This window comes from Musa acuminata, chromosome BXJ1-7 (assembly GCF_036884655.1).
Source record: "Musa acuminata AAA Group cultivar baxijiao chromosome BXJ1-7, Cavendish_Baxijiao_AAA, whole genome shotgun sequence".
In the NCBI taxonomy this organism is placed as follows: Eukaryota; Viridiplantae; Streptophyta; class Magnoliopsida; order Zingiberales; family Musaceae; genus Musa; species Musa acuminata.
The window spans coordinates 14,439,847-14,464,122 of NC_088333.1; the positions used below are offsets into that span (position 1 = coordinate 14,439,847).

At 43.6% G+C, this 24,276-nt stretch overlaps 3 protein-coding genes and 1 long non-coding RNA gene across 9 annotated transcripts; 1 reads left to right on the plus strand and 3 right to left on the minus strand.

Moving 5' to 3' along the window:
- Positions 1–8,059: 8,059 nt before the first annotated feature.
- Positions 8,060–10,684, minus strand: LOC103991961 (nod factor hydrolase protein 1-like). Of its 4 annotated transcripts, XM_065192179.1 has the most exons (4): positions 10,284–10,682; positions 10,064–10,206; positions 8,398–9,594; positions 8,060–8,319 (listed from the first exon to the last, which is right to left on the minus strand). In XM_065192179.1, exons 3-4 carry the CDS (start codon positions 9,587–9,589, stop codon positions 8,297–8,299), a joined length of 1,215 nt encoding a protein of 404 aa, XP_065048251.1. In that variant the 5' UTR covers positions 9,590–9,594; positions 10,064–10,206; positions 10,284–10,682; the 3' UTR covers positions 8,060–8,296. The 4 variants fall into 4 exon arrangements, with proteins under 4 accessions (XP_065048251.1, XP_009409785.2, XP_065048249.1 ...); XM_009411510.3 differs by having other exon boundaries at positions 8,060–9,438; positions 10,284–10,684; XM_065192177.1 differs by having other exon boundaries at positions 8,060–9,594; positions 10,284–10,683.
- Positions 10,685–10,927: 243 nt separating this feature from the next.
- Positions 10,928–16,215, plus strand: LOC135678925 (Golgi SNAP receptor complex member 1-1-like). Its single transcript, XM_065192182.1, has 5 exons — positions 10,928–11,084; positions 13,974–14,201; positions 14,317–14,484; positions 15,733–15,846; positions 15,940–16,215. The coding sequence occupies exons 1-5, from the start codon at positions 11,049–11,051 to the stop codon at positions 16,051–16,053; spliced, it is 660 nt and encodes a 219-aa protein (XP_065048254.1). The 5' UTR covers positions 10,928–11,048; the 3' UTR covers positions 16,054–16,215.
- A 1,407-nt stretch (positions 16,216–17,622) lies between these two features.
- LOC135678926 (uncharacterized) lies at positions 17,623–20,860 on the minus strand. 3 transcript variants are annotated; one of them, XR_010515114.1, is made up of 5 exons: positions 20,720–20,860; positions 19,069–19,147; positions 18,842–18,907; positions 18,123–18,266; positions 17,623–18,043 (listed from the first exon to the last, which is right to left on the minus strand). It is a non-coding gene; the product is annotated as an uncharacterized LOC135678926 (long non-coding RNA). The 3 variants fall into 3 exon arrangements; XR_010515112.1 differs by lacking the exon at positions 19,069–19,147; XR_010515113.1 differs by lacking the exons at positions 18,842–18,907; positions 19,069–19,147.
- Positions 20,861–23,012: 2,152 nt separating this feature from the next.
- On the minus strand, positions 23,013–23,981 carry LOC103991965 (ethylene-responsive transcription factor ERF003). Its single transcript, XM_009411515.3, has 2 exons — positions 23,769–23,981; positions 23,013–23,685 (listed from the first exon to the last, which is right to left on the minus strand). The coding sequence occupies exons 1-2, from the start codon at positions 23,849–23,851 to the stop codon at positions 23,223–23,225; spliced, it is 546 nt and encodes a 181-aa protein (XP_009409790.1). The 5' UTR covers positions 23,852–23,981; the 3' UTR covers positions 23,013–23,222.
- Between the last annotated feature and the right edge of the window lie 295 nt (positions 23,982–24,276).

Below are 24,276 nucleotides of genomic sequence, written 5' to 3' on the forward strand. Positions count from 1 at the left end.
CGTTTCAAACATGAGAGCTATTTTATCTAACGGGGTCTAAATTTTTATTCAAGCAGGTGCACCCTAAAAAGAAGAGTTTTTCCAAGACTTTTGTTAGCATTTATCCAATAAATTCAAGCTAACTGCTACCAGGTCATGTTTGTCACTCTTGTTGTTGAGGAGTCTATACGGCTTGGTCTAATTGGCGATGTCCAGGATCGTCCCAGGGATGAGATCTTCACCTGGTCAGGTTGAGCTCGAGGTCGGTTGGGATGCGTCTCTTCAGTGACCTCGTCCACCTTTGTCATCGTCGGACTCCTACACATTGGCTTAGGTCACGATGGGGAGGGGAATCCCGACTTAGGCCCCTCCAAAGATTAAGTTAGTGGAATTCTTTGTCAAAGATCCTCTGCCTCTAGCCTGATGTTGGTAGAGGGCTTTTATTATGGTGCTTGAGAGTAGGCCGTACGCAGCCTTCGCGCGGCAATCAACTCCTTGAGCGGCGAGTTCGTACCTTCGGATGACCGCCACCCGGGATGTGTGGAACGGCGCCATATGGCATCGTCCCGAGCTTCCCAATGTGGTCCTTGTCGGGGTGGCGCTGGTTTGTGTGACCCTAGACGACGCGGGAGGGGAGCGAATATCGTCCCGAATTCTTGGTGGCACATCCGACATAGCGCCGTGTCTTCCTCCCGAGGTTCTGCGCTTGCGTTGGTGTGGTTGGGGGTCGTGTCCATGTGGCGAAATCCGACATGGCACCGTGTCAACTGGCCGAGTTGCGCAACTCGGGCATAGAATGGACTGGTTGGATGAGGCATTGCTCGTGTGACAACTGGCCGAGCTATATGACTCAGGCAAAGACTGATCCTATTGGCTGAGCCACTCAACTCGGGCATAGGCTTGACTGGTTTGACGAGGCATTGTTCGTGCGACAATTGGCCGAGTTGTACGACTCGGGCAAAGACTGATTCTGTTGGTTGAGCCACTCGACTTAAGCATAGGCTGGGCTGGTTGGATGAGGCATTGCTCGTGCGACAACTAGCCGAGTTGTTCAACTCGGGCACAGGCTGGACTTGTTGGATTGGCTGAGCTGTATGACTCAGGCAAAGACTGATCCTGTTGGCCGAGCCACTCAACTCGGGCATAGGCTAGACTAGTTGGACAAGCTGAGCTATATGACTCGGGCAAAGACTGATCCTATTGGTCGAGCCACTCAACTCGGGCACATGCTGGACTGGTTGGACGAGGAATTGCTCATGTGACAACTAATCAAGCTGTACGACTCAGGCAAAGACTGATCCTGTTGGCCGAGCTACTCAAGTCGAGCATAGGCTGGATTGGTTGGACTGGCCGAGCTGTACGACTCAGGCAAAGACTGATCCTGTTGGCCGAGCTACTCAAGTCGAGCATAGGCTGGATTGGTTGGACTGGCCGAGCTATACGACTCAAGCAAAGACTGATCCTGTTGGCCGAGCGGTCCCTTGCAACCTTAGGAGAAGGTCAAAGCTTCGAGGGAAGTTGTTTGTGGTGCGTCATGTCATATGTTTTGGCGGGAAATTTCTAGCAGCATGTGGGTTTCGACGAGAAACTCAAGACAATGTGTGGGTTTTTGGCAAGAACTTATGGGCTAGCGAATATGGGGGATCTAGGGAGTTACGCCAGATTTAATGCTAACATTGTTTCTCACCTTGGGGAGCCCAAGGGTTGCCTTATGGCGGCAGACTTCCTCTTTATAAACCCCTTCCTGTGTAGTGCGGTGGCATCGTTCAGTCTTTGTTCTCTTGCACACGCCTCGGATCGTTGCTCCTTGCCTCAGTCGGGATGCCTGTCTTCCATGTCTTCCTCCTCCTCTTCGAGTTGGTCGGCTCCCAAGGTCAACGAATCAGGTTCCGGTAGTTCTAGGATAGAGGTGGTTAGTTCTTCTTCGGGTGGCATGCCCCTGACGGACTCAAAGGCCTTCGTAGCCTTTCAAGTGATGAGATCATGGCACGACGTTAACTCAATAGTGACCAAGGAGCTCTTAGGTCCAATTCGGGATCGCTACAGTATCCAGAAGAACTATGGGCTTCATGCTCCACATCCCAGTTAGCGCCCTTACGACTCGTTTCCCAATGGGTGCGGGCTAACCATGGATGCTCTTGAGGTGGGGCTGTGGTTCCCCTTGCATCTGGTTATCGAAGAGTGCCTCTGCTGGTGGGGGATTTTGCCATCCTAGATGGCGCCTAACTCTTGGCGCTACCTGGTGGCTTTCCTCGGGGAGTGCCAGGGGGCAGGGATCGAGCCGACTCGAACACTTTTCTTAGCATGTTTTCATTTGTGCAAGGAGCGAGGCAGGTATTACTTGACCGCCTAAGGTGGCTTTAAGATTAGCGGTGCACCCTCCAACAACAAGGGGTGGAAAGCCCGTCACCTTTTTGTGAGTTGTAGTCGGGGATGGGGGTTTTGCGTCGAATGGACCTCCCGAGCCATCAACAACGTTCCCCTATTTCTTTCCCATGAGGAGACCAAGCGCATGGAGTGGTTAAGGAAGATTTTGTCTTCCTCTTGAGCAATCAGGGGAATGACCGAGGAGTGGCTGGTCGAAGCGGGATTAAGCCCAACCCCTAGGAGTACTGACATATTTGTGCCTCGAGCGCTTCCTTCGTTCTTGGTGTGTTTTACTAATCGATCCTTCATTCGCAGAAATGGTGAACCTCAAGTCTTTGAAGGGGATGCCTCGCCCTTTGGCCATGGCACAGCCGTCTTGGGAGCACGAGGGGTCTGGTTCTGGAGTCCCTTCAAAGAAGAACACATTGATGCACGAGTCGAGGTCGCCCAGTGAGCTAGAGGCAAGTTGGCCGAAGAAGAGGTCCAAGGTTGGAACCCGAAAGGTGTCCGAGGGCATGGCGACCCACGAAACGGCAGCTCGGGGAATGTGCGAGTCAGGCTACGTCTCCCAAGGTGAGGGTTCGGCGTGCGTGCGGAGAAGGGGTGCGTCGGGTCTTCTGGTGACGGTCCTTCGGGAAAGTCGACGGTGCGCCCGAAGTCGATGCGGGACTTGTGTCACATCTGGGCTCGCTTTGAGGGTGAGCCCTTCCAAGCCCTCAGTATGATCGACCTTGCTAGGGAGGAGCCGGGGACCCCCTACGACACGCGATGGCTGACCCTTAAGGCTGAGAGTAGGATCTGGTTTGATGGATCGGTGGCCCAGGAGTTCTCGCGGGGGGTACTCCATCCGATGTTAGCAAAGTAGCTATACTATTTGCCCTCCATGGTACTGATGGATCAGGTGGCCACGTCCCTCATTTGGGTAAGTTCAGTGTTTCTCCCCTTTATTGTCCATCCAAATACCAATGTTGACATCAACCCTTATGCAAAGCCAACATTACACCATGGCCCTGATCGATCGTGTCTACGATAATGGTAGGGTGATCGAGCGCTTGGGCTAGATGAACTCAGGCCTTCGTGGGGAAGTCGATGAGCTAAAAAGCGGGCCTGATCCAGTGGCAGCTGAACAGCATGTTGTGGATCTGGAAACTGAAGTTGAACGGCTGAAGGCTGAGTTGGATGACTCTCAACGTCAGCTGAAGGAGAGTCGGGGGTGAGTTCGGGCATTGGACGATGAGCTACTAATTCTTTCTCGGAATGTCGAGGCTGCACGGTCTGCCTCTCGGGCCGCGGAAGAGGCTTTGAACGAGGAGCGCCGAGGGGCGCTTGAAAAAGAGGAGGCGATTATCGAATACAAGAAGTCCCCCGGATTTGAGCTCGGTCTACAGAGGTTAGGATAAGTAACGTATGAGTTCATGTATCGAATCGCCCTTGCTCGCTTCAGGGCGAAGTACTCGGATATGGAGGTGGAGTCAGACCCCTTCATTAATCTTCCCAAGGACCAGAGTGTCGGGATGCCAGATGAGGTCCCTTTTGATGATAGCCCTGAGGTCCCCCCGAGTTGAGGGGTAGTGTAGTTTTTTTTTTTTTGTTCCGGTTGGGTTTTGAATTGTAATGCCCTGACCAAACATAATGTACATACCTTTTGTCTAATGGAAAACATACCTTACGTTTTGACGTGCTCCTGTCGTATCTAAGGGTAAAACTTCTTGAGATTCGAAGTGTTTCACGTCCTCGGTAGGGGGCTTCCCTTTGTGGTTTCAAGGCGGTAAGTTCCCTCTCGGATCACATCGTAAACCCGATAGGGTCCTTCCCAGTTTGGGGCTAGTTTTCCTCCAGCTCGGGTTGGGTTGCTTGCCTCGGCCTTCCGCAAGATGAGGTCTCCAGTCTTGATTTGGCACGGGCAAACTCTGCAGTTGTAGAGTCGGGCCACAACCCTCTTGTATGCCAAGTTGCGGAGGTGCGCCTTAGCTCTTCTTTCTTCGAGCAGGTCAAGGTTTGTTCAAAGACCTTCCTCCGAGGTGCCCTCCTCAAAATTCTCGGTGAATAGGGTTGAGAACACCATCTCGGGTGGAAGGACTGCCTCGGTCCCATATGCCAAACTAAATGGGGATTCGCTTGAGGCGGTTTTTAGGGTGGTCCGGGACGCCCATAGAACACTCGAGAGCTTGTCGACCCAAGCGCCGCGAGCCCCGATCACCCTTTTCTTCAAGCCCTCCAGGATGGCCCAATTGGTGGCTTCGGCCTGGCCGTTGGTCTGGGGGTGTGCGACCGAGCTAAACTTTAATTGTATCTCATAGGACCGATAATAGGCTTCGAATTTTGCAATGTTGAATTGGGCTCCATTTTCAGTGATGACAACCCTCGGGATCCCAAACCAGGCAATGATGTTCTTCCAAATGAATCCCTCTACTTGTCTTTCTGTGATGGATGCTAGCAGCTCGGCCTCGATCCATTTTGTGAAATAGTCGACCCCGACTATGAGGAATCTTCGTTGCCCGGATGCGAGGAGAAAAGGCTCGAGGAGGTCGAGCCCCCATTGGGCGAAAGGCCAGGCAGTGTCTATCAGGGTGAGAGGGACTACAGGCCGATGTTGTATATGGGCGTGCTTCTGGCATTGTTAGCACTGTTGCGTATATGACAGTGCGTCTCGACACATGGTTGGCCAGTAGTGTCCCTGCCTGAGGATTTTGAAAGCTAAGGTTCGGTTGCCAACATATTCCCCGCATATGCCTTCATGGACCTGGGATAGGACTGTCTCAACCTCGGGCGACGCCAAGCAATGTAAGAGGGGTTGAGAGAAGGCTCTTCGGTACAACTTCCCATTGACTTCACAATACCATGATTGGGTACGCCTAAGTCGACATGCGACGATCGGATCGTCGGGCTGCAACCCTTCTCTTTTATAGTGGAGGATCTCCTCCACCCAATTTGAGGTGACCTCGATCGCGGCTATAGCCTTGGTTGGCACCGTCGAGGCCGGGAAGACTTTGGTTCTTGGGAGAAGCTCTTCCGGGCTGCGAGCGGAGGCCAATCTGGCCAGGGCGTCGGCCTGGGAGTTATGGGCACGCGGTATCCTCACAGCCAAGCGACGATCGAAATGACCGGTGAGCCGTCTCACTTTAGCTAGGTATAGCACCTTGGTTGGGTCTTGGGCTTCATAATTTCCGTTGATGTTGCCTACTACCAGTTGTGAGTGACTAAAGGCCTTTAGGTCTCGGACATGCATTTCCGGGGCGAGATGTAGCCCTGAGAGTAGCGTCTCATACTCAGCTTCGTTGTTGGTAGCTTTAAACTCTAGTCAGAGTGCCTGCTCATACATCTCTCCCTCTGAGCTTTTGAGGATGAGCCCTGCCCCTGCTCCTCCCGAGGATGCGGATCCGTCCACGTATAGGGCCCAAGTGTGCTCAGGGTGTTCCTGTCGAATAAAGCGCTCGACGAGGGTTAGTTTGGAAATGAACTCAGCCAATACCTGTGCCTTTATAGCGATTTTGGGGGCGTATTGGATGTCGAATTCTCCGAGCTTGATTGACCATATAAGTATCCAATCTAATGCGTCAAACTTGGAGAGGATTTGTCACAAGGGCTAGTTAGAGATTACTTTTATTGTGTGGGCTTGGAAGTATGGTCGTAGTTTCCGGGATGTTTTTATCTATGCTAGAGCCAACTTCTCGATCGAAGGGTATCGCTCCTCGAGTCCAGCAAGGACATGGCTAACGTAGTAGACAGCTTGCTGCGCTTCTGGACCTTCTTGTACCAACACTGAGCTGATTGCCTATTCTGAAGCCTCCAAGTAAAGACCGAGGGTCTCGCTCGGGTTGGGCAAGGCGAGGCGAGGTAGCTGAACATGGTGTGCCTTTAGCTTTGTGAAGCCTTGTTCCCACTCTGGAGTCCATGCAAATTTGTTAGCTCGGCGCAAGGCTTAGAAGAAGGGGAGGCACTTGTCTCCCGAAGCGTGACATGAATCGGCTGAGTGCTGCTAGCCTCCCGGTGAGTTGTTGTATTTCCTTGATCGAGCATGGAGGTTGCATTTCTATTATGGCCTAAACTTTTTCTAGGTTGACATCTATTCCCCTTTGGTGGATGATGAACCCGAGGAATTTACGGGAACTGACCCCGAAGGTGCACTTCGAAGGGTTAAGGCGGATGTTGAACCGCCAAAGGGTCCAAAAGGTTTCGGCCGGGTTAGTTAAATGTGTGCTTTCCGACCTGCTCTTGATAATCATGTCGTCGACGTAGACTTTCATATTCCTCCCAAGTTGTTGCTTGAACATCTTATTGACCATTCTCTGATATGTTGCTCTAGCGTTCTTCAAGACGAAAGGCATTACTTTGTAGTACTATACCCTTTCGTCGATGATGAAAGCAGTGTGTTCTTAGTCTTGTGGCGCTATTCAAATTTGGTTGTAGCCCAAGAATGCATCCATGAACATGAGGAGCTCATGTCCTACAGTGGCGTCTACCAGTTGGTCTATCCTTGGAAGTGAGTAGTAGTCTTTTGGGCATGCTCGGTTGAGATCGGTATAGTCGACATTCATCCTCCAGCTTCTATTATGCTTCTTAACAAGGACTACAATTGATAACCACCGAGCATACTTCGGACACGAATCCAACGCCGATCAAGCGATCTACCTCGTCGTTGATTGCTTTTTGTCAGTCTGGGGCGAATTTTCTTGGTCTTTGTTTCATAGGACGTGCCTCGGGGTGGATGTTGAGGTGATGTTGCACGATCTCCAGGTCGACTCCGGGCATGTCTTCTGGGGACCATACGAACACATTGGCATTTTTCTTCAGAAAGTCGACAAGTTGAATTTGGTATGCTTTCGGTAGTGTTGTCCCGACCTTAATGACCTTGTTCGGTCGGCTTCTTCTTAGGGGGACTTCGATCAATTGCTTCGTTGGTTCCAGGTGTGTTGGTGTTTTGAGGTCGTTCCGGGTATCTAAGGAAGATCGGTCGGGTCGCAACTTCTTTGGCATAGCGACTGTCGTCAGGTAGCATTGTTTGGATTCTCTTAGATTACTTCAGACCACCCCGACCCCAATCGAAGTCGAAAATTTCATAGCGTGGTGGTAGGTAGAGACAACTGCTCTCAGCTTGTTGAGCTCGAGGTTGGTTGAGATGCACCTCTTCAGTGAACTCGTCTGCCTTTGTCACCGTCGGATTCATACACACCGGCCTAGGTCGAGATGGGGAGGGGAATCTCGACTTAGGCCCCTCCAAAAATTAACTTAGTGAAATTCTTTATCAAAGATCCTTTGCCCCCTACCAAATGTTGGCAGGGGGCTTTTATTTTGGTACCTAAGAGTCGACCATATGTGGCGTTTGTGCGATGATCGACTTCTTGAGCGATGAGTTTGTACCTTCGGATGATCGCTACCCGGGATGTGTGGAACAACGCTATACGACGCTATTTCGAGCTTCCCGGTGTGATCCTTGTTAGGGTGATGCTAGTTCGTGCGACCCTAAACAACACGAGAGGAAAGCGGCAATCGTCCCAAATTCCTGATGGCACATCCGACGTGATGCCGCGAGGTTCTATGATTGCGCTGGTGTGGTTGGGGGTCGCATTTGTGAAATCCATAATATGCCCTATGACTTTTATTTGGAAGAAATTATATTAAAATCTTAAATACTTAGAATATACTTTATTATTTTCATCACTCATTTTTCAATCTTACTAAAAGGAGATATTAATATTAACCGAAGTTCAAGTGATCAGATTCGCTATATTCATAAATATGTCAGTGTTCTACTTTTACCGACACCTAAACTCTAAATTAGAACATACCAATGCGAACGAAACGTCCATTTGAGCGTACCAACTTGAACATACACAGCCACCAAAGAAAATAACATACACGCATACCAGCCTACTAATCATACCGCAAGCCAACATCTGTAACATAAGATTCTACTGCTCCCACCGTGATCTAGTCTTCCGTGGATCCCTCAATGTCCCCACGCACTCCAGGCTGCCAAGTCAAACAAAGTCAACTCGGTCAGCTTGCGTCGTCCTTTGCCATCTCTATGTATTATGATCGATCCATTACCTGCTCTCGAGACGCGCCACTCGTCGTCGTACCCGATCGCCCAAAAGAAGTACCCGCCGAGGCCCAGCCGCCGCGCGTACTCCACCTTCCTCGTCACCGACCACGAGTCGTCGTAGCCGATCCACGTCCTCCCCGCGTAGGAGTACGCTGCCACCATCGCCTCGTCGTGCACCACCGTCGCCCCCTTCTCCCTGTTGAACTCCTCCACCTTGGCGTACACGAGCACCCCGTCCTTCCCCGGGCCCACGCCGACCGTCGGCGCGCCAACTCCGTGCTGCTCCGGGTCCTTCAGAAGCCACGTCTTGCCGTATAGCGGCATGCCCATTGCCACCTTCTCCCGCGGCATCCCGGCGGCCACCCACGACTCCAGCCCGTAGCTCGTGCTCACGTTGCTGCTGGGATCGTACAGCGCCGCGTGCTCGCCAGTAGCCGACGTCTCCCAGGAGCCGTGTAAGTCGTAGCACATCGCGTTGATCCAGTCGAGCCCCGCGGCCATCCGGTCGATCGGGTACGACCGCCGACCGCTGCTGAGAAAGAAGTGGGGAGCAAAGTACACGGCCGACGTCAGGAGGAGGCGCGGCCGGCCGGTGGTTACGGCCTCGCTCTCCACTGCGGCGCGCCACTCGAGCAGCAGCTCCCCGAGGTCGGCCATCTCCTTGTCGTCCTTGGGGAACTCCCAGTCGAGGTCGAAGCCGTCGATGTCGTACTCGCGGGCGAAGGTGACGGTGGAGTGGATGAAGGCGGAGCGGGCGGCGGGGTCGGCGGCGAGCGGGGCGAAGGCGGAGTGGCTACCGCCGCCGCCGATGGAGATCAAGGCCATGACGGGCGGGTCGTGGGCGTGGATGGCAGCGGCGAAGTTTCTCAGCATGCGGTCACCGTCGGGGGTGATGACGAGCTCGGAGGTGGTGGGATCGACTTGGACGAAGGCGTAGAAGACGTGGGTGAAGTAGGAGAGGTCGATAGAGGAGGGCGGAGAGTAGGAGAAGGTCCACGTTGGCCAATAACCTGCTTTGATTGCAGAGGGACGAGAAGCAGCCATTCCTGCATCAGAGAAGATGGAGGGGAAGAAGAGGGTGATCAAAAGCAGAAACGCTACGTGTCGTCCACCAGCCATCCTCACAACACAGCAGGAGCAGCCTTCATTGTTGGGATTTTGGTGACTACTTTGTATGATACATGGTTTTGTACACATCTTTCCTGGTCATATGGGGAAGACAATTTGTATGATACACAAAGATTTATCTATTAAGCATTTACAGCACTTCATATGAATCTTAGAAAGTGTTCAGTGCATGAAACTATCGCAAGCTATATTCATTCCCTTTTCATTAATCGCATTATTTTTTGCTCAGTTATTCTACCTTATGCATTCATTTACAAGTCAGGAAGAAGAAGAAGAAGGTAGCTGCTTCCGAGATAAAATTTAACTACGATGTATGGTGGAGCTTTTTTTTTTTGATGTTACATTTATGCTTGCTTTAAGTGTTCATTGATGAACATGATCGTGCTGATGATTTCAAAAGTTTGATGCAAAACTATATAGATAAACAAAGCACAAAATCGTAAGTCATTGCAGATTAGGGTTACAGAGCAAATTCTCTTCGAATGTTGTCATGTTTACTTACATACGCATGCAGTTGGATAAGCTGGAGAAGTGGAACCGTACCTTGCAACTTTGTTGTTGCTTCTTCTTCAACTTGAGAGTGCCATTTCCTCCCGGAACACCAATTGGGTCGATCTTGGCGTTCCAGGTGTTAGGGTTTGTCTCGTCGACTTCTTTCTGAGCTCTTATACGGGATTACAAAAGATCTACCATCAAGAGTAACTGATATAAGGTTAGAGATCTGGAGAAGCTAATTTGTAGGATGGAGGAGCAGATACTTTACCAAAGAATCTGCAATTCAAATATTTGGTGTCAGATTATTCGAAGACGCTGGTCTCTGGGTGATCTTCATCTCGATTGAGACGACAACATGAGCGCTTTCAACTTTCTTCGGGTTGGGTTTCACAAGTTTGATGGTACGGGCAGAAAGAGGAGGAGAGAAGGCGCCGTCGACTTGTACGGACGAGAGGAGACGATGGACAGGGATAGAAAAGCTGGGAAACGAAGGAGGAGGAGGAGAAGAGAGCAGGCAAGATGCGGCGAAGCAAAACCGCCTCCGCCCGCTTCCACCGTCCGCCGGCCGCCGTTAGAAGAGGAGGAATCGCCGCGTGCGGCTCTCCATGGGTGCCAGGAAAGGGGTTTGGGAACTGAGCGGAAGGGGGAACGAGGACTGGGGATCGATTTGAGCAACGTTGTCAATTATTCTGTTCCCACATGCGTACCTGCAAAAACAATGACAGTCTATATGGGTCCCAGTTGGTCTCTCCAATGTCTTGGCTGTTGCGATTTCGAGTAACACCGTCACGTTTTTCAGAAAGACTCAAATCGAACCGGGTTTATTTCTTAATTAAACCAAGCCGAACCAAACCGAATAGAGCGAGAGAGAGAGAGAGAGAGTTATCGGTTGACTCGTCTCCGCTCGTTCGCCCATCGATGTCTGACTCCCTAATAAACGTGCTCGTCTGCGGATCCTGAATCAACCTCCCTCAAAGCCCTCACCTCCTTCCGTCTCCACATCGATCCCGAGTTCGATCTCCAGGGGGCGAACATGGAGGCGTCCTCGTGGGACGCCCTTCGGAAACAGGTGCCTCACCCTTGCCCTAACCCTAAAGAAATCTTGCGTCTTTCTTGATCCGCGCGGAGCATCCGATTCTGGTGCAAATTTTCATGGAATTGGCGTTGATCTGATTTGTGAATTGTGGATTATGTCCCGATCGTTTGGTTTTTCCCCCCCTTTTTTGTGCCAAATTGATCTGATATCGATCACGAACTGCCGGAATTTTATTGCTTGGGATTTTGTATTTCTCATGGGATTGTGGTGGTGAAGGATCTTAGGGCCTGTAGGAGCTGTTTATGTTTTGATTTGATTAAGATTTGAGCGTCCTTAATCCCTAATATCAAAGTCCTTTTGTTCACCGATTCTTTGGTAAGAGATTTTTGTTAATATATTGAATGCGTTCTTTATGCAAGATGCCTAAAAATTAAGCAGTAAGGGATCTTTCTTCTAATTCCTAAATTATAAAGGTAGATCTTGGACGCGTCTCTGGAGATCACGGAAGGAATACATTGACTCCCTTAAAACGTAACCTATTTAAACAAGTGATTTTCTGAGAACAAGCAGCAGAATCGGATTGTTCACCAAACAGCTGCACGTTAGGAATTTGAAGAAATATATACTATTACCAAGTTTTTTTTTATTTTTCTAATTAAAATATAACATCCCATGAAAAAATGACAATCGTTGTTATTCCTACTGTAACATTTTATCAAGTTGTTCTTGTAGATCGTCCTCCCTTTTTGGTGATTAGGATTGTCTGGAAGCCCTCCATCCATATTTGCATAAGATGCTTGCCTCATTGGTGTCAGTGCATTATAAATTTTTATTTTGGACAAAGCAATCTTTACTTTAGCAAGAAATATCGTTTGGAGTGCACAAGCTCTCACAATTGTGTTTTATCTCCATCAATATTGGCATGGGCATGAGCACCCAACCAAAAAGTAGCTTTGATGAAGATTAGGAAAATGAAGAATGAAATGTAATGTGAAGGATTTTGCAATATTGATCGCTCCAGCCCACTGGCATGTAGATAAGCCATTACCAAGGTTATGCTTTCTGACCTATTGGCAGTGTAAGGTAATTAATATGCATATCTTGTCATGTGATTGGAAGCATCTGAGTCAATAATCCACAAGTTCTGACAGGATGCAAGATTAGAAATGAGAATGAAGGGGGAGTTGTCTCATGTTTGATGTGTGGATGCATAAGAAAGGAATATCCAAGACCAACTTGTTTGGGTTGTCCAAAGGCAGCATACTGTGTGTCACTTAATTCTTCGTTTGCCCATGAGTAGGCCCCACATCTTTGGTTTTTTTAAGCTTTCCATGGTGCATTTTAACAGCTTCTTGAATACCTTGGTTATCTTTTTACAGTCTGATCTTACTGAAACGGTGCATTTTCATCAATTAGGAGACTAGTTCTATTGCAATTTTGAGAATCCTCACTTTTATGAGAATTACTACAACTAGCATTCAAGATGTAGGCCGCATCTTATATCATCTATTATCTCTTATGTGCATGTTGAGGACAAGCATGCAATAAGAATACAACTTTTCTTTTGCTGAGGTTTGAGTTTGAATTAGCTACATGTGCATAGTAGCATGAGTAGAAACATTAATTAATCAGGGTTACCAAAGCATCTAATCCACATAGTTCTGGCTCTATTCATGAGTCCTTTTTTTACATATCCATATTCCTTCTAGTGGCCTGGTGGCAGCTTTGTTTGAATGCAGGAAGTTGTTCCCATTAAGCTTTAGTATTAGTTATCCATTGTCTAGAATTCTCATTGATTGGTAAGCTGTTCTATATGGAAAAAACTTCTTATATTCCTTTAACATTAGTTGCTGACATATGTTCCTTCACTAGGGATCAGCCAATGATGTGTTCAGGCTTTGACAATGTTAAGTTGTAAATACATTGAATCTTTGGTGCAACTAAGTACAAAATAAATTAACCAAAATTTTTTGTTAGGTGGTGAATTTTGATGCTATGATTTGATTATCCAAGATGATAACTATTTATTGGCAAAGTTATATTCTCTTTGAGACCGAAATCTTAAAATTGTTGATTATCAAGAAATTGGCAAAGTATGTTTACAAAAGAGTAGGCTTCATAGCCACTCCAAGCCATGAACAGTTGTAAGAAACACCATCCATACTAAGATCAGTTAATCATCACAGCATCACATCATTCTGGTGAAATAAACACTAATAGTATGACGGTTATGGAATATGGCATTTCTTGAAAGTTGGTCTAGTACGAGTCAGGAGGAAACTTGTGGATACCTGGTAAATAGGGATGAGGTGGTTCATGCTTGGAATGTTGCTGGATGGAAAAGGTGCTTGCAGTTGCAATAGTTTTGATGATTCACACAGCATGATAACGAAGGTGCCATTATTTTCAGTGATTTTGATTTTTGCATGCCTTGAGAGGTTGGCAAATTTCTGACCCGAACAATCTCAATAAAGCCTTTACAGAGCAATTGTGTGCCAGATGATCTAAGCTTTGAGGTTTTCCGACTAGACAAATTAAGAGATCTTCCTTCGTCTTGAATGATTGTGAAACATTGAGAATCACTCAATCAGCATAGGTAAGAATTGCCCAATGCTAGTACTACTCAGCTCAGTATGTCATTACTTTCATGGCACATGCTGACTAATATTGTTGAGCATGGTAATTTTATACCTCAGTTTTGATAAAGCTGTGAAATATAACTTTTTTTTCAAACATTCAACATATTTTTGTTGGTTATTACAAGTTATTGTATTGCTTCCTTGGCACTCTATGGTTTACTGTTACGGTTCTTTATAGTTTCGAGGCCTTTTTTAATGATAGGCGTAGAAGGCATATTATACATGTGATGTACCATGTTAAGACATTTAACTCTGTTGATAAGGATATTTTTCTTGTTGATAGGCAAGGAAGCTTGAAGCTCAGTTGGATGAGCAGATGACTTCATATCGTAGACTGGTTTCGGCAAAACCTGATGGCTCAGCAAATGAACTAGAATCTGGAATTGAACATTTACTGAAGCAACTCCAGCATGTCAATTTGCAGATGCAAACTTGGGTTTCTTCTGGGGGCTCACAGATTATTTCTCATACATTGACACGACATAAAGAAATTCTGCAAGATCTTACTCAGGTACAAAGTGCTGCTAAAGGTGCATTCACTTCTGGAAATCTGTCCTTGAACCAGTTCAGAATTTGGTGCATAGGATTCAAGAAAATTAATCTTGCCTTTGTTCATGTGTTTTTAGGAGTTTTTCCGTCTTCGCTCTAGTCTTAGAGCAAAGCAAGAACGTGCTTCACTTCTTCTCGACTTTAGGGATTTTGACAAGGCAAAAGTAGACATGGAAGAGGGTGCTGATTCTGTTGAGCATGCTTTGCTTAAAGAACAAGCTACTATAAGTAGAAGTTCAGGGCAGGTGCCTGATCTCTCTCTCTCTCTCTCTCTCTTTTATATATATATATATATATATATATATATATATATAAACTCCCCACATACATACATGACCACACATCATGCAAATGTACTTTTGTTTGTGTATTCCACCTCTCTCTTCATAATACATTCCGTTATAATCTTTGGCAGTATTTGTTGCTTTCCATTGTAATTATCATCTACAAAGTTCTTCAGCATGGTGGCTGGTTACATTATTGGCAGTTCCTTTATTGGCCTGGTTTATTTGTATGTTACTGAAATAGTGGTATTTGCTTCAAATCTAAGCTAAATAACTTAAACAAATTATTTGCTGAGGTAAAATATAATGAGAACTTTTTGAGTTCTCTATTGCATGAGAAAATTGAAAGAGTAAACTGTATAATGTGAGAGACAGTAAAGAAGAGTGGGTCTTAGATGATAATCAATATTCACATCAGTCATGTGGATAATTTACATGGGATGCTGTCCTGTCTCAGTCAAGGCAAGGACTAGCCTTTCCTTCACGAGATCATGACATGGTCCACTGCAGCTGCAGATCACAGTTGGAGTTTGTTTTGCACTCTTTGTTTGTGGTTGGACCCTGTTTTGGCCAAGACAGCTTTAATATATCATACAGCAGATATATTAAAGCTACTAATTTGTCAGGGGAACTTTCTTTGCAGCAGTGCAAATATCTTACAAGCAGGAGCATCAACATGGTAATTGGATATCAATTTAACAAAAGCTGAAGCTCATAGGTTATGGGCTGACAATTGGTATATATCTAGTCTAAGCCATAAGATACTGTTTGACTCTTGCATGTTTGCTTTTTTCCCATCTCTTTGCTAGGGGGTGAACCTTATGAATGATTTGGCCAAAAGACACCATGATGTTATACTCAGATATATTGTAAAAGTTCATGGCATTGCATTTCCGAAGTACACATTGACCATTTGCAATTTATGAAACTAAGTACATGGAAATGCTATTTGGTTGTTTCTTGTATGGACACACATCACCCAGTATTTTGTCGTCTTGCCACTTGTGATGTTTCTTATTTGTTTATCATGTTATTTTTCTATCAGATGTTTCTTCTTTTATCATGCAATTCCATATCATGGGCAAGAAAAAAGAAATAAACTTACTGCAATTTCATTGCATCAGAAGCAGTTGGCACTTGTGACACAATCCTTTCACAAATTTTGTCATCTAATATTATTATTATTCGACTATGTTTATGGTATTTCAGATGGATAATGTAATATCTCAAGCACAAGCTACCCTAGGATCACTTATTTTTCAGCGCTCCACATTTGGTGGGATCAACACAAAGATAAGCAATGTTAGCAGCAGACTTCCTACGGTATGTGCACGATAAGTTTGGCTTGATGCAGAGTTAGCTTGTTGATTGAGAGTAAATGCTTTAACGCATATAGCTACTGTACACTCCCTGCAGGTAAATCATATCCTATCAGCAATTAAAAGGAAAAAGTCAATGGACACCATCATCCTCTCCCTTGTTGCTTCTGTTTGTACATTTATGATGTTGATTTACTGGTTGTCAAAGTGACTTGCATCTTAAAACTGATGCCTATGAAAGATCTGCCTATATATTAAGAACATACTCATGTCTCAGAGAACATGCACCCTTTTGTAACTTGTGTTGTACTTCACCCTGTTCATTTCTACTATTAATTGTCCTGCAGAAGAGCAGAGTGTGTGTTATGGAACACTTGTAAATCTCCATCCTTTTTGATCCATGACTCGTTAGATGATAAATGTAGAGAGCGTCGACCTGCTGTTGTATGGGAAGCATTGAAGCCTCATTCCAATCACCTCAAAGTCAACAGTGTAGGCTTCATCAGATCCAAGATTATTCCTGTTGAACATGACACATGGCTTCCTCAATATTTTTTGAAACAAAATTATGTGATTGAGTTTATATATGTTTTTTTTTTATTTTTATTTTTATTTTTATTTTTATTTTTGATTAAACTAGCAAAATAAATAGTATTTAAGTCCATGAGTAAAAAAATTTGATGATCGAAAAATTAAAATGTAATTACTGTTTGCGTGATTTAAAGTTTTTTTATTATTATTACATCTGATGGTTGTTCGGGTGTCTAAAAACATGACTCGAAGTCATGACCTATTTATGACGCACACAGCGTCTTTCTAGGAAGAGACTGGAGTTTTGCCCCCAAAGGAGGTCTCGAGCTTCTGGGACGTGTGATAAATTCACAAGACGAATACATGGTCCTTAATAGGCTCATATATGGCCTCTTTGTGCGGGGCTCTTTGATCCTTTCTTTTCTTGATTTTTGGGTATCAAAATAGGGGGGATGTCTGTCTGATAAGGTGAACCATCAATACTTGCAACTTCGAGTTGGCGTGCAAAAGCTACTTTGAGAAGCATCTTTTGCTGCATGGCAAAGGATACTGATGCGGTCTTCTGGTTTTATTAGATAGTACCAAATGCAAAGTAGTAGTCGAAGCCGCACAGGAAATCAGTGTGCTTATTGTACTGTATGCAAGGATAATTATACCTCTGGTACCTAAACCGTATTAACATCAAAAAAATTTTATATTTAAAAAATTTATATTATAATCCTTATAATTATAAAAATAAAATAAATAAATTTCATTTATCCTAATGTCATGTGTGATGATGTAAAAATGATAAACAAAAAAATAATCTTAATATCCTTTTTATTTTTAATAATTTTATCAGAAAAAAAAAATAATTTTAACACCTCAAGAAATAAAAAGAACTTAACGCATGATGTCATGTATTATATTTTTCATCAATGCAATTGACGATGTTAGGACAAACAAAATTATTTATTTCACTTTAAAAATTATAAGAATCCCAATATAAAATTTTAAATATAGATCAAAATATAAAAATATAAGAGATAATATGTAATTAACCCATCCAAACAAAAGATCACTATTCAACCATAAGTTTGAGCTCCACACGTTACTGACAACTCGTTCCCTCCACGAATTAGTTATTACATATATCTTTTAGTTGTCATATGAGAAACGCAAACCTCTTTCAACGTTGGATTCGATATCAGGATCGAACAGGAACCAAAAAATTGTTTGCCAAAGACCATAGAGTTTCATGAACCATAGATGAGCTAAAGAGTAGAATTCATTTCAATCTGTTACGTTGAGGCTCCTAGAGAAAGACAGTCATATACAAGTTTTAAGAACAGGATTAACAGTTGACATGATTCAGTACAAATGAATCATCACATGATTCGGTACAAATGAATTATCCACTACAATTGGGAATAAGAACAATCCTTTTAGATATGAACATGGAGAACATTGGCACGATAAGAGTTACCCAGTAAGTTTCGGCATTCTAGCAAATCAGTAAGGAGACAAGCTAGATGACAACTCACATTTGTTGGGAGAATTCCAAATATGCAGAGGGGAGGCCAAGCAAAGATAGGACAAATTATGAAATTATGTTGATGATGTTTCCGACTTGAGCCCGGCAGGGAAGATGCTATTCTTAAACAATTTAGCCCTGCATTACAGACAGAAAACTAGGTTTGCATTCTATCAGTGACAACCATATTCACGTTGTGAACACCAAGAAAAGAAATGAAATGATGATTTAATTACCTTAGTGAATCATAACCAAGGCAGCACCATTCACACCATCTTAAAAAATTAACATTGCTTTTCTCGGATCCACTCAACGAAATTGTCCAAAATTAAGGGCCAAGCAAGTTCGGCATCATAATTGTTAAGATATGGGAAGTTCATCTACAACAGACGATGGTAACATGTCATGCAAGTTTATCTAGAACATAGGAAGGTTAGATGTAAGCATTTCATCATTCAAGAAAACATAGAAACAACACCTTCTGGCGGTAAACTGTACGTGGGTACAAATGACAGCAGTGTGGGACTCTTCTGGATAGCAGGCAATCCACCTAAACTGGGCTCAAAAGACTTTTGGGGTGGATTCAAATAGGTCTATGTACCTGAGTCCAGTTTGGGTTCAGGTTCTGATGCTCACAGGGTTTGTCACGTTCAGCTTTGAGCAGCAAGTATCCTACTCATTGTCATTCCTAATGTGAGCTAGTGATGACCGCAGGTTTAAGCGGGTTGGCATTTTCAGAATACCAGTCAAACAATGTAAACCAGGTTTGGGTACCCACAACCGGTACATGTAAGGAGGTAGGTATCATATCAGATACAGTCGGGTTCCTCCATAGTCAAGTTTGAGTTTGGGTTTTGGGTTCAGGTTCAGGTGAATCTGCATTTAATCGACCTGTTTCATCCCTAATCCCTATACATAGGATAATGAAACTCTCAACACATGGATCAAAATGTACCTCTTTACAAAATCTGAGAAAGCTTGTCTGTTGGTCCAGGTTTATGACCGTGTAATCAAGTTGGTACTGCAAATTGGCATGTCCACGAGTATCAGATTACCGATTCAGATCACAGAAAATAAGGGCATACTAGGATTGTTAGCAAAGAAATAACAGAAAATACAATCGGATATTAGACCATGGTCTAAGGGGATAGACAAAAGCTGAAAGCATTAATTAGTAATTACCTTAAGATATTTGACGAACTTGTCAACTTGAGGCCAGAATTGGAAGCCTAGTATAAGATCAAGCAGTTCACATGCACTTCTGTTTTTCCTCGACATAAGAATACATTACATAGTTCGAGAATATCAGGTAAGATATGTCTTCTCATCACATACATACATACATATATACATATATACATACATATATACATATATACATACATACATACATATATATATATATATATATATATATATATATATATATATATATATTAAGAGCCATGAGAGACTGATAACTCTACCACCTGTAGTCCAGAATGAGAAGAACATTGGTACTGAATGCTTTATGATTTGTGTCTACAAATACACATAAAAGTAATGGTGATAAAGTCTGACTCGGTCAATCCAAAAGAGGCATCTGCATATGCATAGAAGAGGTTGTCAATCCGTTCCACCTCCTTGAAACATCTTTACTAAAGGCTAAACAGCAAAAAATGAAGAAAAACTGAGATAAATTGGCCGCATCGAAAAGTGGATGATGGTAGTATACAAGCAAGAAACAAAGGAGTGGGGGAGACAATGGTAGAAGTTTTCAAACATGGGTATGTATCTAACAGTGACTGACAGTTTTCAATCAAAATCAAAAGAGCATCACTGAGCTTCATTATCCTCGATATCACAAGAATTACTGGAATGTGATTGGCCTTCAGTACTTCATTGAATTACTTCTTTTAGTTAATAGAATATTCAAGATGGTGCCATGATTGTTACTTCAAAAGATAGCAGGAAAGTTGACAATGCAGCCATGGATCAGACTAATTTATAAGATCTTTTTTACACCTTTTGGTTAGATTTCAACACGTCCACATTCAACAGAAAAAAGCATGGTTAACTGATTATAAAGCCAACTCCAGTGTCCCTGAAAGCAAAGGCTGAAAAGAATTAAGAGCATCAATGAAAAAAATCTATATTTCAACCATCAAAGTTATGACAAATTCCCAACTATTTTACAGCCGCTCCCTGTTTCAGCTAATTCCAGGTTGTTCTAAAACGAAAAGATAAAAAGTAGATCCCACGATGAAATTCAGCTAATCCTGGATGGTAAGAGTTACAGTTCTGATCTTGGGATATCTTGCTTTTTCTTTGTTCTTATTCCTATCTCCTTCAAAAGATGCAATACATTGATACCTAAAATTAGTGATGGACACAAAAGGACATGTATTTGACAATACAATATACATAACCTGGAAAAAGCCTGGTTCCAAAAAACTGAAAACCAAGCCACATGTAGCCCCAATATTATATCGTCTTCAACTATCCTACATTCTATTCCTGGCGTGAGACCAGGTGGTGGACATATTCATGATTTGGAGCATCACGATCCTAACAAAGAACCCTTTTCCGCATATACATGTAAAGCAATTCAACAAACAACACCAATTCGTCAGACCCGAGAATCAAAAGCAACAGAAGGTTCAAGATTTAAACCCTTTAAACAACAGTATCCCATGATCGCAGCCAGCAGAAGGCTAGTCAAATTCAATGAGGTAACGGAACCAAGTCACACAAAAAGCGTCGTACACCAACCCCGCCAAACGAAACGAGAAATACAGAGAGACGATTCATCGAGTTCCAAACAACGGCGGGATGGATCTAGGTTACCACTCACCCGAGCGGCAGGCAACGGAGGAAACCGGGGAAGCGTTGACGGGGGCGGCGGAGCCGGATTTCCGCGTGGAGGATCGCCACATCGCCCCTCCGGACCAATCGAGGCGAGGCGGAGTAGCAAAACGGTGGCCTTTTGGGTGTGTGTTGTGTTGTTTGTTTTAGCGAAAGAGAAAATATTGAGTAATCTTTTTGAATAAAAAAATTATTGTAAATATACAATTTTTTTCTTTAATTTAATATATCCCAAAAACTCTATTCTTATTGTCTTTGATTTTTTTTTTTCCTTATAGAAAACTGAATAAAAATTATCATTATCATAAAAAAAAAAAGTTACCACTGGAATTGCAATCTAATCAACATAGTGTTGGCATGCTACATACATTATCAGCTACATGGGTCAAATATTGTTTTATGCTTTGGTATGCTCATTCACCATTAATAATAATAATAATAATAATAATAATAATAATAATAATAATCCACCAATAATATTACAATAAAAATAATTATTAAAAGAAAAAATCAAGCTTTCTGAAGTACTACTCCTTTCTAAATGGACATCAACATGGTGCCAAATTATCATCATTGTATTTACTAATTGATAAAGTATTAAGAGGAAATTTAGAGGGGAAAAAAATCAAAATTAATGTCTCTTCATAGAACTAACTTGTAATTAGAAAAAGCTCTAATTTTTTTATGTTCCTAAACTAAAAAGAACTCTATATTATTAGATCAACAAAAGCAGATAACTAAATTAGGTGTTGGATTTTTTATTTGCAAGTTAATTATTGAGAATTGGAGAAATATATAATATAGTTTTGCTTTTATTATGTTTTATTTGTATAATTATCTAAAAATCTAGGGCTTTTGAGGAGGTTCTTTTTGGTGGGTATTTTCAGAGGGTTTTCTTGAATTTATAACTCATAGTTTGTGTTTTGTGTGATGGATTTGATTACTAAAATCTTAATGACTAAAATCAACTTGATATGTTTAAGGATGAGTTTGATTAATTGAATCCATATATTTGGTTTAATTTCCTCTCTGCTATATCCCTCCATTTGTGATGGTTGGGATGGAATCAAACCTTCAACAATCCAATAGAGGAGGGTGTTTGTATTATTTCCTCTCAGATTTATTCATTGGTTGAAACATATTTTTCTGATTTGTTCTCTTTTCGCAATGCAATTCCATTGATGGGAAGATGATTGTGATTTAACGGTGACAATGGCTCATAATTCAGTTAGTAATTCATATTATTGTTAAACTGTCATTATGGTCATTAGACTATATATATATATATATATATATATATATATATATATATATATATATATATATATATATAATCCAAATAATACAATAATATATCCACTAAGCTTTGTTAAGCGATACCATTTTGTTCATCTCAAGGATTTGTTGTTAAAATTAAGATCATGGCACAAAGTTTTGCCTGTCATAAAAAAAGTGTAACATCAAAACAGAGTAGGAATCATAAGACATGAATTTAAATGATTAAGAGTGTGCAAGACAATAATGACTACATATGGCACGCTTCCTTCCTTTTAATCATGTCAGTAAAGAATAATAAAAGACATGCAAAAGCATGGTATATTTTGACACGTACAACAGTAGACATGCATGCATGTACAGTAGTGATACGTACCTCCTCCTTGCCTGCTCACTGCACTCCATCATGATGTGGTCAAATCATTAAGGTCAAGGCAGGGGTCCACGTAGGACCCACCACCAACATTGCATGCATACATGCATGCACGTACGAGATTTCGCCTTCATTATTTTGAGGCCCATTCGGAGTTGCTTTGCGTTTCACCATCTAATAAATGAGAACAAACAACTCTTTAATAGCTTGTTGTAACCATGCAGTCTTTCGACGGGATGATGGAGACCAGATGGTGGGTTGAAGGACGACCATCCCAAGTAAACCAGTAAAAAGAGAAGAAGGAAGAGAAGATGGTGGAGGTTTGACAATGGCGCTTCTCTCTCTCTCGTTCACCACAAGTTTCAACATCTGCCAAAGCTACCACAGAAGGAAGTCATGTGGAGGCACACTCCAAAGATCCCCCTTCCTAATCAATGAAAGCCCTCCCTTACCTACTTTTATGTGCATGTTTTCATCACACCACCAGTCTTTAAGATTCATTGCTATTATTCTAGTAAATTAGCACTCCAAATAAATATCTATTTCTTTTCAGCACCTCAAACTTTCGCTTATATCATCTTCTTCTCGAGGGAGGCTGACTTTGCCCTCTGTGTTCAAACTCCTGATGTCCTTTAGACAACCAATGTTCATGCAAAAGAGAAAGGAAATCATCCCATTTCCACTACTACAATACTTTTGTCACTGACTGACCCTGAAAATATCAGTCTGATACATGCCTGTACATCTACCACTTGTCTGATACTGCACTAAGAAAACAGGACTTGGGAACGATCGAATCCTTGAGAAGAATCAATACTGAATGTAATCAAGGTTGCAGTATCATCTACAGCGCAGTGTAGCAGAGCTCCATGCAGAGGTTAGAGTCCAGCAGCTCCTCTATCATCTGCTCTATGTGATGCTCCTCCAAGTAGCTCAACTCTACCTCATCTTTCATGATCCAACCGCTCTCTACTTGTTGCTGCTGCACAGCCACTGCCAGCTTGTTCTGCTGCTGATCGCCGATGGCGATCGAGATCTTGTTGTCAGCGGTAAACGGAGGCAGCGGCTCTTGCACCGGTGAGGCTTTCGCTACAGGCTGGGGTGCTTGATGAGATGCCAAGTTGTAGCGGTGTAGCTTCGCAGTAAGAGCGGCCGACAAGTAGTTGGGCTTCGACGAAGGACCACAGGTGGGATTGAAGGGGAAGTTGGTTCTTGCTCTCGGACCGCACATGAGCCTCGCTGCTTCATCGTAGGCTCTCGCAGCATCCTCCGCGGTCTCGAACGTGCCCAGCCAAATCCTTGCCTTCCTACAATAAAGTTCAATTCGAGAGGTAAACGACACAGCCACCGGTAATCGAGATGCAATGGACAAGCTGAGATGAATGTATACAGCAGAGGATGGCGAATCTCCGAAACCCAGGAGCCCCAGTGCCGCTGCCGAACGCCTCGGTATCGCTGCTGTGGCCTAACCATGGCAGCAACTTGATCTCCTCCTGTTCTCGTGGGCAATGGAGTGGGGTGAAGAGGAAGATGGTGGTAGCTTGGGAAGGATGCGGGGAGCTCTGTTCTCGAGGAAGAGAAAGCTTGAAGGGGCCGAGCAGAGGGGTTGGGAGAAGGAGGGGGGGGGGGGGGCTCTCTATTTAGCTTTTATGTGAGAGAGGTGGGGGGTCCATCCAAAAGCAGTCTGTAAGCCAATTTAGTCTTAAGACCAACAGCGTTTGGTCGTCATTAATATTGTATTCCATTAGACTTCCTTGTTTTGCGCCTAAGTATGTGCTTATCTGTCAATTACCTTCGGGGTCTTTGCATAATATAAATTATACCTCATGTAAAATGGTAAAAGATTCATTGTGGTAATCCTATGTAGACATAATGACTGACTAAACATGCAATTGCTG